Consider the following 20,630-nt stretch of genomic DNA (forward strand, 5'->3'; position numbering starts at 1 on the left):
CCAGAAAACATCACTTCTCCAAACAAGTCTGCTACCATTACAGGATTGAAACCTGGTACCTTGCATCTATTTATGGTCTTCTCACAAGTTGCAGGCACTGAAGGAGACTCCACCCCCACAAAGACCTATACAAGTAAGTCATTGAAATCTCTTTCAAGAAAACATTCTGAAATTCTAATCTGTGATTTCAAATCTGTCACCTCATCACTTTGTCTGATTCATGAAATTTCTATACATCTTTTCCAACCCAACAGATGTTTGAGTAGCTAAATTCCTCCATTACTTCTGTAACCCTTCTGCCAGGCCAAGTGATAGCAGCAAGGGCCGGGTTCAGTACATAGGGGTCCCTTCCCAACAGCGTGACACAGAACCAGCTCGAGCCCCCACCCAGTGACCTGGGAAAATCTTACACACACCCCTGGGCGCCTCGAAGAGGCAATACTTCCCCTCTCGCAAGCACAGAGCCTCGGTGTAGCAGAAAAATGTTTAATAACATGAGGTAAACGACATAGCATTAAATTGGGAAAACACCACAACTAGAGTTCATAGACCAAACCATGAGCGAAGACCCACCCCAGCAAATTGGGCCGTGTCCTTTCCCGTTGGTTTCTTGAAACCAGCAACCAAAGTCCCAAAAGTCCAACAACCCCAAAGTCTCTTGGGTCCAGCAACCCAAGAATCACCAAAGTCCCAAAAGTCCAACAACCCCCCAAAGTCTCTGTCCCTGGTCAGTGCAGCCCCAGAGTTCAGGGGGGAGGGGCGCAGGGTGTTAAGGGGCACCTTACGTGATCCGAGACCAACCGGCCGCCTCTCCGTGGGGTTCCGCCGCAGCCTTCACCACGAGCCGCTCCACTCCACCTGCTGTCCCGTGAGCCGCTCCTGCCGTCCCACGAACTGCTCTGCTCTGCTCCGCTCACCGACCTGTGAGCCGCCCGGCTCCACTCCGCTCCAACCGTCCCCGCAAGGCTCCGCTCTGCCAGCTGCTCCTCCAGCTGCTCTGCTCCGCTCCGCTCCGCTCACCGACCTGTGAGCCGCTCAGCTCCGCTCTGCTCTGCTCCAACCGTCCCCGCGAGGCTCCACTCGGCTAGCTGCTCCTCCAGCCGTCCCCGCAAACTGCTCCGCCAGCCGCTTAGCAATTCAGGCTCCCCCACTAGTTAACACAGCCTCAGTGATCTCAGCTCTTAGTAACTTTAGCTCTTTTGTGATTTCAGCTCATAGTGATTTCAGCTCATAGTAGGGGAGCCCCAGTGCTGGTGCACTAGTGGCCCAAAGTGAACTCAGCTCAGCAGCCTGTAACTAGACTCCTAAGGGAATCAAAGTTAGCTCTGACATTCAACAGTGGAGAGAGGAGAAGGTGCAATTGGTGTTTCAGGCTCACGCAGGGGCCCCACAGCACCAGGTACCAATACCTGCCCCCAACCTCTCTCAATTCACTGGGTTTTGTAACCCATGCCCCTTGACAAGCAAATGCTACTTAGGTAATGGTGACGGATTCACTCAGTCCTTCTGTCATACAACAGTTCCACTGGCCTTGATTCACAGAATCAGGGTAACAAAACTTTATTCTTCCTGCCCCAATAACAGAGAAACTGGGGATCCCACACCAGCCAAAGTAACCACTTTTGGTTGCTGTGGGCTCATGCTAGGCGTGTGGGTGTGCCTATGCAAACAAGATCCGCCCCTGGAGTTCTTTTCCACACTCGCCATAATTCACCACCAGATGTCAGGGTAGAGCTCATCCTGACTCTGCTTACACTTCTGTTTTGGATATTTTTGTTGTTTTTTCTCTAAATGCCTCGTCTACCTCCTCATCCTGATTTAGTGGTCTGTAGTAGACCCCCAGTATGACATTGCTCCTTGGGTTTTTTTCCTCTTTTATCTTCACCCAGAGACTTTCTACTGGTTTGTCTGTCACCTCCTTCTGGACCTCAGTACAAGTGTAAATATTCTTGATGTATAATGCAACACCACCTCCTTTTTTTGTTACACTATATGTAAAAGCTAGTCTGGCAGATCCTCCACAGTGGAGTAACCTGCACTGATATATAGGAATTCACAGCAGGTTAAACAATAGAAACTCATTATAGCAATAGAATAAATTGACATATCTCTGGAACATGAAAATGAAAAGAACAAAAATTGGGACCACTAGCCATTGTAAATTTATTGCCAATTGTATTTGTGTAAATGTCAAAACAGTAACTGGAAATTTACAAACCTATTTGCTTATTTGTCCATTTTTTTTAATGAACATACTCCCCCCACCCCCCAGTATATCTATTAATAATGTTTAATAATTTTGCTGGGGCGAGGCCCTACAAGTTTTCCTAAATACTACTCTCTCTATATAAATGTATGTGTTCCGTTTTTCCCCAAACAGAGCCCAGTCCAGTTTTTGACATCGAGCCCACAAGTATCGGCACAGATCAAGTGACCTTAACATGGGGAAACAATGACACTGCTGCTCCTCTTTACACATATGTAATATTCACTGATGGGAATGGAATTTCTCCTACTCGGAACCAAACCTCCCAAAACAAAAGTGCTGTAATTGTGGGATTACAGCCTGGTACCTCTTATAACTTCACAATAGTTCCAGTAGCAGTGGATAACACGACTACAGGAGACTCAGCAGTCATACACATCTGTACAAGTAAGTAATAGAAATACACAGTACATGTTGCTTACAATTAAATGCAGGCATTCTTTCATTCCTCCATTACTTCCCCCCAACCCCAATGTACATGTGTTTGTTTATGTAATAAAAATACTCCATATTGTCATCTTGCTGCCTGTTATGTGCTCCAGCCTTTACATTTCTGTTAGAATAAAAGTTTGGCTGTGAAAGCATGTGAGATCATCAAATCACTGATTGGAAATCAGCTCATTTTTCATTCTGAATCTTTCAGAAGTAGAACCAATGTCCTCTTCACCATAGCCAGTTGCTTGATTCTGGCCAAGCTGTGTTCAGCAGAAACCTAGAGAGAAGTAGTGCTAACAGTATATAGTATCTATACTTGGGGCTAGAGTTTGATTCCCAGCTCAAGGAGACATGCTTGCATGCTAAAAACAGAGTTTAGCCATGGTGGTGAAAGCAGTGGGATGGGCCAGCTATCCTGAGTATGTGCCTATGGTCTTCGATGGGCGTATACTCCAGCTGGCTAGGCCATTCCTCTACCAGTGCTGCCATGGCTACACACTTTTTTAGTGTGCTAGCTCAATGAGAGCTGGTACACGTATGTCTCCTTGAGCTGGGGATTACACTTCCACCTCCAAGTGTAAACATCCGCTAAGACACATCTTCATTTCTCTAATTTTGAGGCTGGTGGAGGCCAGTTCAGCTCCACCATAACTTAGAGCAGTCTAAGGGCTGCTCTAAGAGCCAGATTTTCAAAGGTATTCAAGCACGTGAAGATGGAGATTGGTGCCCAGTGGGACTTTTAAAGGTGCATTTAAAAATCCCATTAGGCACATATCTGCATCTTTAGGTTTTTAAATACCCTTGAACATCTGGCCCTAAATATCTCTGGCAGTAATGGCCTCTATGAAGCACTTTGCCAGGGGATCACTCGAGTGCAAGATCTCTGTCATACCCCTACACTTGGAAGCAGTATGGGGGCAGGTGGGGCACTGGATGGGTGGCATAGAGACACCAGTTCAATCCCCCCCAGGAATTTGTCTAAACCAGATGGATCAAAAAATGCCCCATTAAGAACACTTTCCAGGTGCTGTGCACTGCCTGAGTACTGCAGAACAGCTAGAAGGGGAGCTGAAGGTCTGTCCCTGTCTCACGCTCTCTCTCACACACACACACACACACTGAATTTTCTTGTGAATATTTCACAAGCTTTTATCTAGGCATGTCTCAGTGATGAGGTGTTAGTGGTTTCCACATGCACAATATGCAGGCACCCAAAAGTACATTATTGTGTAGATTGGCAAAAAAAAAAATTGTTTGTTTTGTTTTACTTCAATCAGTAGAAAGAATCAATAAACTTGTAACTGATTTAGCCTAAAATGGATCCTTTCTTTGGAAAGGTAGCCCAACTAGTGTTTCTCTCCAATGGATTAAGTGCATTTTGTTGTGTCTGTTAACTTGTAGCTAGCTGACATGGTTCTGTTGTACTTTTGTATGTTGTTGGAAAGTATACATGCTTTGTCAAATATGATTTGTAAGGCAGTTTTTCATGCCTCCTGTGTTTCTCCCCACTGTTGGTGCTAGGATAGTTCAGAATTTATCAAGTCATAGTGATAATGGGAATGGCTCCTGGAACCCATGTAACTGGAACATTTAAAATACCATGATCTGTATATGAAACCGAGGAACACAGGGCCAGATTTACTAAGGTATTCAGGTACCTCCAGGGGCAAAGATGTGCCAGGTGGAATTTACAAAAGCATCTGCGCAGATTATGTGCCTAACTCCCAGTGGGTTGCATTCCCAGTTAAGCACTTTAGTAAATCCCACTGTGATAGTCTTCTGGGGTTCCCAGAATTATAAATTAGTGTGTTACTCCCTCAGCCTCTGCAAGTGAGTTTTGCTACTGCTAAGCTGTGACGTGATTCCCTGACACACTAGCTTATCTGTCTTGCCAGCAAACTCTTCAGGACTCTGCCTGTCCAAACCTTGCTTGGCAGGTAACAAATAGTGAACCTCAATTCCCGAGTTCTTCTTTATAGAAGAAGTCATTCATTCATGAGGTGTCTAATGTCGCTTACCTTTTGGGTGGCATACATTCTTTTCAAGCTAGTTGCTTCTTCCTTTGCACTTTTTCCTGCATTTTAAACACAGTCTAAACCATAAACCTCAGAATGTTTGGCAGGTTGACATAAAAAGAGAAAAATGGACAGAGAATAAAGGCAAAATGTATACTATAAATCAGAGAAGAAAGGAATATAGCGCCATGGGAAGAAAGAAGGAAGACTGAGCATGTGGTATAGAGATGAGAGAGAACAGAAAAATAGCAGAGAACATAAAAGGAAATAGGTGCTAGATAATATTTATTACTTATATATAGTTCTACAATAAATGTATGTGGTGCTTCACAGGCAGATGAAAACCAGGGTTCCTGCTCTGTAGAGCTTAAGTGGATTAAATAGATAACCATCCAGATTGTTCCACTAACCTCTTTTCTTCTTTTGCAGATGCTGCACCAGTGTCTTCATTTAACTGTATACAAGTGACTAAAGAAGCTAAGTTAACACTAAAGTGGGAGCGCCCTGCTGGTGACAGTACTAACTTCACCATTAAGACATTCAGTGATGTCTGGAGCAATGAAACACTGGTTTTGGCTGGTAACCTAGATACAACTGTAACAAATTTAAATTATTCCACCTCCTACAATGTTAGTATTATAACCCGTTCATGTGGGAAAGAAAGCCTTCCAGTGCAAAAAACATGTGTTACAAGTATCACTGGTAAGTGTAAAAAGTTTGGTGTGGGGTACAGGGCCAAAAAAAAAACCCCTCTAAATTACAAAATGCAAAATGTGTAGCATTATACAGTACATATGAATATTCAAGCTATGAGAGAGACACTTTATCTTCATTCAAAGTTGTGTGTGAGAATTTATATATTAACTATGTAGAACTAGTATGATCAAAAATATGGACTTTTATTTCCTTACAGCATTTTTATATGAATGGGACACTATTTCTTCGTTGACTTGCTTGATTTTAAAGCTGCTTCTTTAAGTGACATTAAAATGTGCTGGGTAATGTGGGTTTATATGATGTTGCCTAATGTGCAAATTGCAATAATGGGAGAAAATGGTGGGCTTTCTTTGTAACTTTTCCTAGGTAGTTGGAGAAGATAGATATTTCAACATAAGGTATCTTTCTCCTTGATTCACCTTTTCCTTCCCACATGTTGAGATGCTAATTAATATTAATATTTCTCTGTCACAGACCCACCTGCTCCAGTAGAAAAGCCTAATATTACGTCAATCACTCACAACTCCTTTAAAATTCAGTTCAGTGGGTTTGTGTCAAAAAATGGACCGCTAAAGGCCTATGCAATAGTAATCACAACAGATAAAGGTAAGATGTTAGGATGTTAGCTCCCAGATGTATTATTATTATGTCAGACATCATGTGTATATCCATCGGGACAAACTTTTTAGATCCTAAACTAAGTGGAAGGGGAAGAATTACTCCTGATATTTGCAGTTGCTGTTCAGAAACATAGAGTGAAATTCTGGCTCAACTAAAGTCAATGGCAAAACTCTCATTGACTTCATAGGCCAGGATTTAACTCATAGACTTGACTAGCCTGAATTATTCTAGTTCATAGGCCTTTCACAATGTTGCCACTGTGCTATCTGATCAGCTCCCTTATTGGTTTGCCAGCAACACAAACTGCAAAATTGTATAGTGTCTTTTTTTTGTAGAATGATTCTAGGGGCTAGTAATTAACAACTTCTGAATTTTGGGGTGTTTTTCAAGGCTGTGAAGATTATTACAATAAAAATGTCAGAAAGTTGGGGGAGGTGAAGTACTGTTCTCCCATTGTACTAGTAATAGCTTATTGCCATTGGGGGCAGGGGTGAAAGTAGAAATAGGGACTTACCGGTACGGGGCTGGGTTGGAGCCGACTCTGGCCCCCGGAAGGGGCGGGGCCTCGGGCAGAAGGAGCGGAGATGGGGGGGTCAGAGCCAGCCCCGGCCCGCCCTGTACTGGTAAGTGCCCTCCCTGTCCCCCGCTGGGGTAGCAGCGGCAGTTGGGGGCTCCAGCAGCAGTTTAAAGGGCCCAGGGCTCGTCTGCCTCTACTGCCCCGGACCCTTTAAACCGCTGCTGGAGCCCCCGGCTGCCACTACTCCAGGGCTCCGGCACCAGGGCTCTGGCGGCTATTTAAAGGGCCCAGGGCTCCCCTGCTTCTACCGCCCCGGCCCTTTAAATAGCTCCCGGAGCCCCGCCACTACTCCAGAGCTCTGGGGGCTATTTAAAGCGCCCAGGGCTCCCCTGCTTCTACCACCCCAGCCCAGGGCAGTAGAGGCAGCGGGAGCCCCGACACTTTAAATAACCCCCAGAGCCCCGCTGCTACTCCAGAGCTCCAGCAGCGGGGCTCTGGTGGCAATTTAAAGGGCCTGGGGCTCCAGCCACTGCTGGGAGCCCCAGGCCCTTTAAATTGCCTCCTGGGGAAGCCGAGCCGCCCCGGTACAGTGCACCGGCTCTTGCCGGTACACCATACCAGGGCGTACCGGCTTACTTTCACCTCTGATTGGGGTATTTTTATGGATGAAAGGCAGGACGAACATTGTCAGCATCACATGCTAAGGGAAACTAAGGAAGCCATAAGGCTTGCTATGGAGAATTGCTATAAAACACATTAACTTTAAAACATCAAAAATCAAAGAAAAATTTTACTTGGTTAACCACAGTGATAATTCATGAAATCAGCAAGCCTGTTCTTTGCAGGCTAAAATATGTTTCATTCCTGCAAATGAGGGCAGCTGAAATAAGTGGTTCCCCATGCAGGATTTTATTGACATATAAACAGATATTATGATACCTCAACTTGCCTTTTGTTTTAACAATGAGTATGCATCTCTTAGCAGCTTCCTTTGTAGATCTTCCCTCCATATTTTTTTAAAGTACACTTTCTTGTACAATAGTGATTACATCACTGATGATACTTGAATAGTTTCTTGTACTCCAGTATCCTCAGTTTGCCTTAATTGACTGCCCCAAAATTACATAGTTAATATCAGTGTTTTATTAATAGATACTTGTATTTTTTTCAGATGCCTCTAACCACTCATATTTAAAGCTGAATCACATGCAAAGCATGGTTCTATATTGTGTTTGTTCACTTGGGCAAGTAAATAGATTTTTCTAGTCGTGACTGATGGAAACTGAAAAGGGAGATACCAATTTGTCAGCATCAGATGCTTTACTGTGAGGGGAAAAGACTTTAGGAAATGGCTCATCCATCTTGATAAAGTGTAACTTTAATGCTCCAACTGTATAACGTTCAACTGTCTGTAATCTTAGTACACTAAGTTTAGGGTGGGTTTGTGTTGTTTGGGACATTAATATAATTCATTTGTAACGGTTTTTCACCATTCTCTTCAGTGCAGAAATGGCATCAGCTGCTCTAATGTAAAGCAAGCAGGATTTCAGAGAAACTATTTTGCCGTGAGCCCTGATCCTGCACCATTAAAGGCAATGATTTCAGTGAGCCCTAAGTTCCCCTGTAGCATGCACATAACTGGTTTTTTAGCTGTTACAGTTTGCTCACAAAACAACCTTCCCTACCTTTCTGCAACCTCTTGTTAGATACTAATTTAATGCAGTTTCCTTTAAAAAGGGGGGTTTATTTTTTAAAAGCAATAAGTGGGGCTGCCCAAGGGCAGCCTTGAGTGCAGCACTAGAAGACCTCTTGTTATTCCTTCCAGTCCGACACTTCTATGGTTCACTTCTGTGATATGCACAAATTCCACTAACAGTGGCCAGCTACTTCCTCCTCACGTAGCACTGAACATTTAACTCTGTGTGTTTGCTATGAACTCATCTCTGGCAGCGAGCGATTTGAAATGTATTGTTTCCTGATAATTTTTACATGCTTTAGCGACATAATCTGCTTCAAAATCCAGGAATTAATTCTTTCCTTGACAGCATCATAGGGCAGGGATGGGAAGAAACAGTCTAATGTATTTAGACAACCTCGCTTCGTGTTTTGTGATATAAGGTGTTTTTATACCATATTACCCACTCCACCTTCACTCTGGAATTTGCAACATTAGATTAAAAATTATGTTAAGAGCGTTATCTTAAGCAATTTGACTTAAAGTGATTGCATGGCTTGATAGCATTACTGATGTCCCAAATTAAGAGTCCAGTCAACACAGGAACCATTTCTTCTGAGTCTTCTGGACTAGGAGCTGTTGATTCCCAAACAACTCCTATTTGGGCTATGTCGACCAGTTCTTTTAATCTCTTCCAACAGCAAGAGGAGGACGAAGCAGCCCTTATTTCTCAGGTTCTTGAGGTTTATGTGCTAAATCCTGGCATACTATGAGCCTGTCTTCATTACCAAATTGGGTCCTATTTGTTAACTCGACTCTTGAAGCTCATGTTCTGACTCAGTATTAAGCACAGCTTTGCAGCTAGTGGAGACAGGGACGATGTAGTACCATGGCCTACCAGGTCTGGCTTTGGTCTAGCTGCTGCTTTAGTTTCTCCTCCCTCAGTCTAGATCACCCACCCTTGGAGTCTGGTTTGGTTTCTGCAGTAGCTAGGGGTCCAAGTCACTGCAAAAGGCTAAGTCATTAAAGAAAAAGTCCACCCCTTCCAGGGTCTCCAGCTCCAAAACAAACACAAGAGTCTTCCACCTCAGTCTCAAGCTGGACAAAGCCCCTCCTTCCTGAAGATCTGTCTGTCTTCTTCAAAATCCAGACACGCTGTAGCCTGCCATCTTTTCTTCTCACCCCTCATGCTCTCCTGGGCTTCTCTGATTCTCTCCCTGCTCTCTACCAAGCACTGACTGCCAGGGCTTTCTACCTGGAATCTCCCTTCACACCTTTTGGTCCTCTACAAGTTTCTGTTTTAGCTCCACCCCAGAAGGCCTAATTTAGCCACATGACCTGCCTGTTATGTGACTTTGCTTGTTTTCTTTACCTGGACAGGCGGGTAAGTGTGTCATAGGTGAGAGTGGATACATCTCTGAAAGGGCCATTCTTAAAGTCACCCTGTGACAGGCAAGTTGTGTTGAATGTCTTGTCAGCTGGCTTTGATAAACCTGTATGTGTCAACTGATCATGATTAAACACGGCTTGTCCCATCTACACTGACTGCAAAGCTGTGTTAGTTAATGCGGCTCCTCAAGGTCAGGTTCTAACATGATCTGATTTGTCTAGTGAAGACTGTCCTAGAAGGACTTTCAGCAGTGTGCAGTGAAGTTTCAGTACAGAAAACTTCAGCGCAGGTAGTTTTCTGCAGAGAAGTTGTTTGTATATCCAAAAGGTTATTTCTCTGGGGACAAAATAAATAAATTGTTCTACAGTGAAAAGAGTATCTGAAATTGTCCATATTGCCCTTCGCCTTTAATTTCAGGCAATATTCCACATTTGCTGGAATAGTCATAATCGTTAGTTAGTATTTTACTATTATTGCCCTTGAGCCAGTTACTGTATTTTAAAATATAATTTTACAAAAACATTAGTTGATGTCGGTTGTATATTTGTATTTTCAGAAGGCAATAAACCTACAAATAGCATCTTGAACTATACATACAATGACTTCAAGGAAAAGAAAACAAACACTTACATAACAGATGTCATAAACGCTACGCAAATGAGAGCCTTTTCCTCCCCTTCAGAGAGTTCACAATATGAAATGGAAGTAGGAAATACAGTCACATCGGATGGCTATACCAATGCACGGCTGGAACCACTTGGTTCATACTGGTATTTATCTTGTTGTTTGTTGTAATTTCCTTGTATACAATTGAAATCTAAGTAGTGATTGGATCACCAGATCATAAATACTACTTGTCAGGCTTCGATTGTTAGCGTAATCTAACGTGACTATTTCATTTTCCCTCCCTCTCATCAGGGCGAGTGTTGCAGGTTTCACTAAAATCGAATTTAACAGTGATAAACGTATTGTTGAAGAAAGAAGCTATGTATCATTTACACCTTATTCTCAGGCAATTATATTACCCCAGGATCCAGGTAAAGCTAAAATAAAATGTTGCACTGAATGTTTTGTATATATTGGGCCCAATTGGGTTCTCATTTCAATTCTTGGCAAAACATCCATTGACTTCAATGAAAGGAGGCTTGGGTCTGTTTATCTATAACTTTGTAATGTAATTGGTCTGTAGATTTACAACTGATCAGTTCTACAAAAACTCTCTTGTATGCATATATTACATAATCCCTATCAGAAAAATTAAAAGTGACAAAACAAACCCTAAACATGATATACTAAAATGAGAGTGGAAAGCTGCTGATACAATAAGACTTTGAGAGATAAGTAAAGTAGAGATTGCAATTATTGTGTTTTTGCACTCCCTGTAAATTAGAGATTGACATGTAGAAAAGAAATGGTGGAATCATGCTCCTATAATCCCAGTATTTCTTGTTTAGACCCATTCTTACTGCTGTTCCTTATCAACACTTGATATTGGCATCACTTAAAGGTGTTTCACAGTTACAGAGAGGAAAGATGGGCTGGTGGGTAAGGTGCTAGCTGGGGACTTGAGAGACCCAAGTTCAATTCCTTGCTTTGTCACAGACTTCCTGTGCCTCTAGGCCAGATTTTCAGATATGTTTAAGTGCCTAAAGATCCCGATAGATACATAGGGGGTGTGACAGGTGCCACCTAGAACTGGGGTACCACTGAGCCAGCCTGGGCTCCCTTTACACTGTATTGCTGTGACAAGCTCTGAAGCCCCTTCGAGCACACATACAGGTAGGGACACGCTCAGCTGCAGTTACATACAGATGCTGTGATCAGCTCTGCATGGGAAGACTTCAGCTAAGGAACTTCCCAGCTGCTCAGGCACGCCACCCCCTCTGGAGTGTAAACCCAAAATTATACCATCTTGCACTGCACAGGGAACTATACAGCGTAAGCTCATGAAATTCACTCCCTCCTTCAATGTGGAGAAGAATATACACAACAGCTTTCTGCCCTGAGTTATGATTTCCACACACACTGGTTTTAGACAAAGCAAAAATTAGTTTATTAACTACAAAAGATAGATTTTAAGTGATAGCAATCAGATCAAAGCAGATTACCTAGCAAATAAACAAAACACGCAAACTAAGCTTAATATACTACATAGATCGGATATGAATAGCAAATTCTCATCCTAAATGATGATACCAGCAGGCTGCAAGTTCTTAAGAGGCAAGCTGAGCAGGCTTACAGCTTAGAAATCCCAGGTGTTCCATTCACAAGCTAAAAATCCCTTTAGCCTGGGTCCAGCACTTCCCCCCAGTTCAGACTTTGTTCCTCAGGTGTTTCCAGGGGTGTCTTTGGGAGGGGAGTCAGTGAAGAACCACAATGATGTCACTCCCCTGCCTTAAATAGCCTTTGCATATGGCGGGAACCCTTTGTTTCAAAGCTTGGTTCCCACTCCAGTCAGTGGAAAAACGGTGGTATCCAAGATGGAGTCCAGCACCAGGTGACCTGGTTACACGTCCCTGTAGTGTTACAGCAGCCATGAGTCGGAGGGTGTTTGTAGCATCCTCAGGAAGCCCCCTCCCCCCAGGTGGGCAATAAGCTTCTTCTAAGGTCTATTATTCTCTCCTAATGGCTTATTAACCTGAATGGGCCCTTCCCAGACAGCCATGGAGACTGAGAGCCTTTTTGTCTAGTGGGCATTCCCCATGTGTAAACACAATTTGTAATACAGATACATAGTCAATATTCCTAACTTCAGATATGAAAATGATACATGCATACAAATAGGATAATCATATTCAGTAAATTATAACCTTTTCAATGATATCACACAGATGACCTATCCAACATAAAATACATTATGATTATGTTATTATCATATCATACAAATATCTCTATGAAGAATATGGGATGCAGTGTCACAGTGGGATTTTTCAAAATTGCACCAGTGGGATAGATGTCTATCTGTCTTTAGGCACCTAAATACCTTTGAAAATATGGCCTCTCTGTGTGTAGCTATGGTGTAGCTCCCAGCGCTAGTGCACTGTCTACACTGGCACTATATAGCACTGAAACTTGCTGTGCTCAGGGGGGTGTTTTTTCACACCCCTGAGTGAGACAGTTGCAGCGCTTAAAATTGCCAGTGTAGACAAGTCCTTGGTTTCCAATGCCAATTAGAAAACTACTATAATCTTAGTTGAGAGATGATGCAGAAATGCCAAGTTTTTATTCAAACAGACATTATAGGTCAGCTCATTTCATACAGGTGTCCTTTGCATATGAAATTTACTGCAGATAGTAGAAGTGTAAATTGTTAATGGTCGTAATCTTCACTTTCTTATATGACACTTGGATATACTTTCCTCTAAGCTGAGACCTGTCCTTCCTTTTATTGGGCACAGTTTGTGAAATGAATTGCAGGTTCAGATTTAAATAGATGTGTCTCAAACTATCTGATTTGCTCCCTGAGTTGGATAGCTCAAAATGCAACTACTCAGGTTGCCCCTTGCAATCAAAATCCAGGTACAAAAATGGAGCCACCCTTCTGAAAATTGAGTCTGTTTAAATAAAACTTGAGGAAGATTAATGGAACTATGGCAGTTTACACCAGCTGACAATCTGCCCCATGGTTGCTTTACACCATCTCTTCACTCCGAATACAGTATCTTCCTAATAGTTAATTATTGTTAACTGGAGTGGGAGGTAAAAATCAATTATTATCATTGCTTATGAGTCTGTAAACAGCATTGGATAACTCATTTTATATTTGTAAAATCTTTAACTATATCCTTTTCTTGTTTCTTGACATTAGAAATTCACATTAGCGTCCATTGTAGCCTGTTGATATGTTGGATCATTGTTGATTTGATAGATAATTCATGAAAAGTTTCTGTTTTTATCCTCCCATAAGGTGTCATCACTGGAGCTGTTATTGGATGTATTTTGGGTGCTGTGGCTATAGCTACTGTAGTGGTATTCGTTTTCTGGAGACGGAGAAGGTAACACATATTAACTATTGCATTCACTTCTGTAAAGAGCGTCACATTATTTCACAATACAATAAAAATAATAATAAATACCTAGCCCTTCTATGATGCTTTTCATAATGAGGCAGAAGCCAGCGCTATTCCTGTTTCATATACTTTAAAAAGCAATGTTTTAAAATAAGCTTTATAGATACAAAATGTTTATTTATATCACAGTAATTCAAAGTAGATCGTTCAAACTCACTTAGATGATTTTGTTGCGGAAACAACGTCTTCATCATGACTGTATCACTGAGCAAATTCTGCTCTGTTACACTGGTGTAAATTCAGATTTACATTGATATTTGTGTAATTCAGATCAGAATTAGACTAATTGTCGTGTATGTATAGTGCTCCATAGCACAGTTGTAATTAGTACGTCAATGATCACATTAAGGTACCATTAGCATGTGTCAGCAGGGTGCACAGAGACAGTTAGAGTATGGCAAGCTGGTGCCGGGTAGATTTACATCCCAGCTTACCGCAAACTAGATGATTGTGTAAGACAAGCCCTGAAGATATCTTATATAGGCTTTTTTTTTTTCTCAATTGGCCACACTGGAATCCAACTTGTGGTCTGAGATTTCCTTTCTGGAGGTAATGGCAAAGCTAAGTGGAAAAGATCTAACGGAAAAGTTTTCAAAAGTTGTCCTAGTAAATCTGTGAGAAAATACATAGACGCTGTGCTCCTCTAGAAAGCTGAGATGTGCTGAGAGTGTCCCTAATTCCTGAGTCTTTTCCAGACAATCTGGAGTCCATCAAGGCTCTTTTTTTTCTCATGTTACCAGTCAAATTATGCAGAGCATACATTCTAAAATGCCACTAAAAGACATGGAAGCCTTTTTTGATTTTCTTTTGCCTTCTTGTTCTGATTGCTGTTTCCTTCCCATGAGCTTCCATCTTTGACCAACACTTGCTTCCTAAGTAGAAGATCCAGGAGAGCAGCTTTCTTTGAAGCTGTGAAGATCCTTTTTATTCAAACAGCAAGGGTGTAAACACATTGAATAAACATCTGACTTCTTAAATCATTATGCAGCATTTAGAGTCCTATTTCCACGGCCTTTTCTACAATGAGATTTTAGCCCTGGTGCATATTCTTAGTATAGACACAGCTTACATTGGTGCAATTTGATTTTTAAAAATGCGGTTGACCCTGGTTCCAAACTGGGAAAAGCTGAACCAGTGTAAACCGGGGATCTGCACTGGTACAGCTACACCAGTGGCTAAGATTGCCGTATAGACAAAGCTTGGGTCTGTTCCCTGTCGCTCAACTCCATTAGAACAGACTAACACTTGTCTATTGTTCATTCATGATCAATGAATTTCTTATTAATGATTTTACTGCTCACTGTAAGTGTAGGGCATAAGGGCAGCCGCAGTTAGGGCCTCTTGCACAAGATCAGATGGTATATGAAAAACTATCATGAACCAGCCACAGAAAGAGCTTCTGCCAGGAATCTCATTTGTGTTCTGCATACATTCTTCTAATCTCTTCCCACCCCTTCCCAACAGGAAAGATGGAAAAAATAGTGAGCTGCCCTTTTCTCCAATTAGGTGAGTTAAATATTCTTTCATCCACTATTTTCTGAGTTTACGTAAATATTGGCAAGACTTGTTCTGAATTCTGATAGTGGTGTACTATACAATTTTCTGGAGTGGAGTTCCTGGTATTAAAGCCTTGAACATTTTATTTCCTTATGGAATTCAGGGAACCAAACATAACCTACTGCTGTCTAAAAATAATTATGTAGAGACTTTCAATGCTGCCAAATGGATTTGAACACCCACTTCCAGTTAAAATTAATGGGAATTAGATGACCAAATCCCGTAGGTGGCTTTGCCTTGTATTCTTATGCATTGACAATATAATCCAGATTACAAAGTGCAGTGTGTAGAGGATCTGTCTGCACTCTGTGTCTAAACAAGATTGTCCACTGTAGCCTCAATGCTCCCCTGTGATAGGGCTACTTTGTGCTGAGCCACCAGTGCAAAACAGCCTTAAAGCCAGGACAGGGGGATATAGGAGGGTCACCCCAGTACAGGGGGAACCTCAGGTAGTGCAAAGCTGGCATAAAATGGCTCGGACACCATGTAAGCCAAGGGCATCCCCAGTGATTCCTAGCAGCCTTTGAGGCCATTGGCAGTCAGTCAAAGTTATATCAGGAGATTGACCCAATACACGACCAACCCAGGATCAGGGACTCACAAAGGTGACTTAATGCCACCTGTTTACATCCTCTTTCCTAAATTGCAGTGAAACTCCTTGGCCACAGTAGAGCATTGGAGCTATATGTCTAGTTGTCCTGCAGTGTTTGATGTGTAGAATAAAGCTTGTAATATAGTAAAAGTATAACTGCGCTATGTCTAATCTTTTTTTTTCTTTTTTCCCCTCCTCAAGACCCAAGAAGTAAGTAAATCACATTTTGTAAACATGAACGACTGCCATTAACTGAATTTACGGTTTATTTAGCTAATAGCAAATACTAATAAGTGGCTTTGTTCGTTTTAGATCCAAGTCAATTAAAGTTGAAAACTTTGAGTCCTACTTTAAGAAACAGCAAGCTGACTCGAACTGTGGATTTGCTGAAGAGTACGAAGTATGTATTACCAGTTGTTATGGAGTTCAGTTATTTATTTTTACAGAGGGGAAAAAAATAGCTTCTCTTTGGGAAGAAGCCAGGCATTATTTAGAGGAGAGAGAGAGGTGACCAGTGTCAGAGACTGGGCGTATACAAAAGATATGATTTTGTCACAGTAAAATTATTCATAATTCATGGCACAGTCATGGTAAAACATAGATAATTCCATGCTCTGGGCACTGCATCCTTGTGCACTCTGCTGCTGTGCATTCACATTTTTAGTTCACTTTGATCTAGTCCTCTTTGTTAATCAGTGCTCATATTATGGGGGACCCTGCCCCTGCCTGTTGTCTCTGTCCCCTCTTCTACTCTGACTCCCCCAACCCCGCAGACTCTTCTCCCCAGTGTAGGAATGCATAGCTCCCAAACTGTCAGCCCATGGTCACGGCACACTGTTTCCATGGCTACAAGGCAGGAGTGGCCTTCAATCCAGCATTTGTGATTAGTAAACTTATTTGGCTGATTTGATCATCACCCTCGCAGCTGGTGTTCACGTGCACAAGAGATGGGTTTGTTATCTCATGTTGATGTACACTGCATGCCTTTTCTATGCTCAAGAATTTGACCACTGAGAAGTGTTGTAAACAGAGTAAGCACAGGAAATAAAAACCCCAGGAAAAGTTTTCCTGGGAGGCTTTTGGCTTGAGGCTTTTGGCTTGAGGCTTTTTGCAGGAGGCTTGTGAAGCTCTCTGACTACCACAGACCAGGCGTTCTGTTTCCTTTCCTGTGTCGTCGCCACACCCAGTGCAGAGCTCCAAGAAGGGGCACAGCTGGGTCTTTGCCCCTCTCATCCCCCGGGTCCCCTGTTCTCCTGTTCTCTGCCCTCTTTACCCCTTGTAGGTTCCCCAGTCCTCAATCCCCCCTGCCCCCTTTCTCCCTGGCTCACCCACTCCCCGACTCCCTTTCCTGTCTCTCTCCTCAGCCCATTGCTGGAGGAGGGGTGGGCAGGACGGAATGCAGAAGGCTTGAGCTGATTGCTGCCAAGCAGCTGGCCAGGGCACCAGGCCCTGCCATTCTTCCTGCTGAGATGAAGGGGCTTCTCCAGAGCGAGGCATCGGAGCATGGGATCTGCCAGTGAAGTGTCAAGGTTGGGCATCAGGTCCCAGCTACAGACTAGGGAGTGAGACAAGAAAGGGGGTCAGGGATTGAAGCAGTATGGGATAGAGATGGGGCTGGGGATCGGGCAAGCTGGGGGCAGAGAGGATCGGGGGATTGAGGACTGGGGTACCTACAAGGGGGAAAGATGGCAGAGAACAGGAGCTATCGCCACAGGGGATGTGAGGGTGGCAAAGACCCAGCCTTTCTGGGTGCGCTGCACTGAAGAGAGGGTTTGCGAGGGCGGGGGGAGTCAGAGTGGAAGTTGGGGACAGACAGGGGTAAGGGCAGGGCTAGAGAAGGCAGAGGGGGTGTTAGACGCAAGGAGAGGCAGGAGTGGAGGTGTTTGGGTAAGTGCAGAAGGCTGGGGGGAGGGGCAGGGTCAAAAGGCAGGTTGTAAGGGCAGGGCCAGCTCCAGAGTTTTGGCCGCCCCAAGCAGCCAAAAAAAAAGCCGCGATCGCGATCTGCGGCGGCAATTCAGCGGGAGGTCCTTCGCTCCGAGCGGGAGTGAGGGACCGTCCACCGAATTGCCACCGAATAGCTGGACGTGCCGCCCCTCTCCGGAGCGACCGCCCCAAGCACCTGCTTGCCAGCTGATCAAAGTGAAGTAACAAACTGTTAATGCACAGCTGCAAGGTCCATATAAATGGCAAAATTCATAGTTTTGTGACGGTGGTGACCACAGTGACAGAATCGTATCACTGACAACGAATTCCCATCTGCCTTCTATTTGAAATGCAAGAGAGATATTTCAGATTCTGTGGCACTAAACCTGTCTGGGGGCATGTATGTAGCAATACTTAAGTTAGCACGTAGCCTGGGGAAAGCCACTTACCCACTCCTGTGCCTCTGTCTTCCCATTTGCAAAAAGGGTGGGTGGACATAATACTAACATTGCTACCTTCCTTACTGGGGTTTATGGTACCTTAAATTGCTTTAGAGCTGTAAGTTGCTGTACAGATGCTAAATATTGTTTCCCTCACATCAATAAATATTTTTCTATAAAGTGTATGTAAACTTGAAGGTAACTAGAGAGAACCCCAAACCAGGAAACAAGCCATTTGTCCAGTCACTTATAGAAAGGTATTGAATAGCTCGATTGTCCGCTATTATACAGAATACTTTTCCCTCCTCCCTGAAGCCATTCACTGGCTTCCTGTCTCTTTCCATATCAAGTTCAAACTCCTTATTTTAACGTATAGGGCACTACATAGCTCTGCCATGCCTTCCTTTCAGGTTATGTATCCTCCTCCAACTCCTCTAGTGCCGTATACTCCACCCTGCCCCTCTTTCCTCAATGCCCTCTTCATTATCATCCCTCTTTCCTCCTCCTTGTCTCGACTCCAAACCAGCTCCACACCACTCCCTGTTCCTAAATCAGGTCCTCTTCCTGTGCACAGTTCCTCACCCTGCACAATTAGCATATGGTCTGACAGCCGTAGTTCATATTCATGACCCCAATTTCAGCAAAGAAATGTAAGAAAGCCAGTGGGACTTTAAATACCTGCTGAATGGTAAGCATATACTTAAGAGCTCTGCTGACTCAGGGCCTGAGTGAACATGCAGTCACTGTTAGTCATCCATATTTTAGAGCAAGTGCAAAAATAAATTTGTGGGACGCACATGTTTATTAATCATCCTCTCCTCCCTGTGAGGTTTGCTGCTCTCTCTTTTGCACTCTTTTAAAAAAGAAGAGTTCATTTTATTACCACTTCTCCAAGGCCTAATTCTTCCACTACTCTAGGGACTCCATGTGTGTTAGCACTGCTGGTATATCCCAGTGATTGGCTCTGCCCTGTCTTTAAACCAGTGTCATCACTAAAAAAAATTCTTTGTTTTGCTATAGGAACTCAAGTCGGTGGGCATTCATCAGCCTAAATTTGCAGCTGAACTTACTGAGAACAGAGGGAAAAATAGGTACAATAATGTCTTGCCGTGTAAGTCACTTCTTTTGTTTTTGCATGTTGTGTTTGTGGTTGAAAGCTTCGGATTGGGTTAGTTTTGTAACTGAAGGTTTTCAATGATAGAAGGTGCTCATGTGCTTCCAGGATGGATACTGATGTGAGTTTCAAAATAAATAAACCTGTGATAAACATTGTTCAGTTTTCCATGAGCCACAATACTAACAAAACATAAACAGCTTTCCACCAACACACATCTCATGTGTCCATTTTGGTGGTTCATCAATGATGAAGCTCTACCCAACAAGCTTACAACGCTAAGTGTAAGACTGGAGACAACAGATGATTATAGACAGGCAGGGGAGCATAAGGAAACAATGAGACAATGGTGGTCAGCATGACAGGCAGTGGTCTCTGCACACCAGCAGCCTAACTGCTGTCAAGTTGGTTGTTGGCATCACAGAAAAGGGAGAGTTGAAGGAAGATAATGAGGTTGCTTTGCAGATATTTATGGGGAGCTCCTCCCAAGAACGAGGGGCAGCATGGGAGAAAGCAGTGCCATCTCGCATACACAGAATACCCTGCTCCGTAGGGCACCATGAAATTTGGGGCAGCACCAGCTACGATTTTTGCACCAGCCCTATCCCCCAGCCGCCTCCCCCGTGGACTGCGCCCACTGCAAGGGGCAGGGCCGTCCCTAGGGTGGTGTGGGGCCCGGGACAACTCCCTCCGCCCTGCCTCTTAGTCTTCCCCCACGGCTCCGCCCCCATTCCACCTCTTCCCCCAGCGATGGACGCAGCCAGGAGGATCAGGACTGCCCAGAGGATTCAGGGGGCCTGGGGCAAAGTAATTTTGGGTGCCCCTTCTTTAAAAAAAAGTTGCAATACAATAGAATACTATATTCTCGTGGGGGACCCTGCGGGGCCTGGGGCAAATTGCCCCACTTGCCGCCCCCCCCCCACCCCGGGCAGCCCTGGGGAGGATTAGCAGGGGGCTTGTGCCAGCAGCAGGGGTCTGGCCGACAGGGCGCCTGGAGCCCCGGCGGGAGGGCGGCAAGCCCCGGCGGGGGCTCCGCTCTCCCCGCAGCGGCCGGGGGGAGGGCACGCGGGGGGGGAGGGCGGCGAGCTCTCCCCCCGGCGGCCAGGGGGAGGACGCCGGGGTGGGGAGGGCGGCCGGAGCCCTGGGAGGAGGGCGGTGAGCCCCGGTGGGGGCTCGGCTCTCCCCCCGGCAGCCAGAGCACCGGGGGCAGGGCGGCAAGCCCCGGCTGGGGCTCGGCTCTCCCCCCGGCGGCCAGAGTGCAGGGTGCCCGGGGGGGGGGGGGGGGGGGGGGGGGGGGG

At 44.3% G+C, this 20,630-nt stretch overlaps 1 protein-coding gene across 1 annotated transcript in view; it reads left to right on the forward strand.

Annotated features, from left to right (window-relative positions):
* LOC112106134 (receptor-type tyrosine-protein phosphatase eta) overlaps window positions 1–20,630 on the forward strand; it is a 142,361-nt gene that overhangs the window by 108,283 nt on the left and 13,448 nt on the right. The window contains exons 6-17 of the mRNA XM_029913587.1: window positions 5–133; window positions 2,381–2,653; window positions 5,146–5,418; window positions 5,908–6,039; window positions 10,193–10,406; window positions 10,555–10,673; window positions 13,544–13,631; window positions 15,171–15,212; window positions 16,057–16,065; window positions 16,168–16,255; window positions 19,239–19,329; window positions 19,376–19,386. Of these exons, the coding sequence (XP_029769447.1) occupies window positions 5–133; window positions 2,381–2,653; window positions 5,146–5,418; window positions 5,908–6,039; window positions 10,193–10,406; window positions 10,555–10,673; window positions 13,544–13,631; window positions 15,171–15,212; window positions 16,057–16,065; window positions 16,168–16,255; window positions 19,239–19,329; window positions 19,376–19,386 (1,469 nt within the window). The remainder of the gene's footprint in view (window positions 1–4; window positions 134–2,380; window positions 2,654–5,145; window positions 5,419–5,907; window positions 6,040–10,192; window positions 10,407–10,554; window positions 10,674–13,543; window positions 13,632–15,170; window positions 15,213–16,056; window positions 16,066–16,167; window positions 16,256–19,238; window positions 19,330–19,375; window positions 19,387–20,630) is intronic.

This window comes from Terrapene carolina, unplaced genomic scaffold (genome assembly GCF_002925995.2).
Source record: "Terrapene carolina triunguis isolate 2854851 unplaced genomic scaffold, T_m_triunguis-2.0 Scaffold715, whole genome shotgun sequence".
NCBI lineage: Eukaryota > Metazoa > Chordata > Testudines > Emydidae > Terrapene > Terrapene triunguis.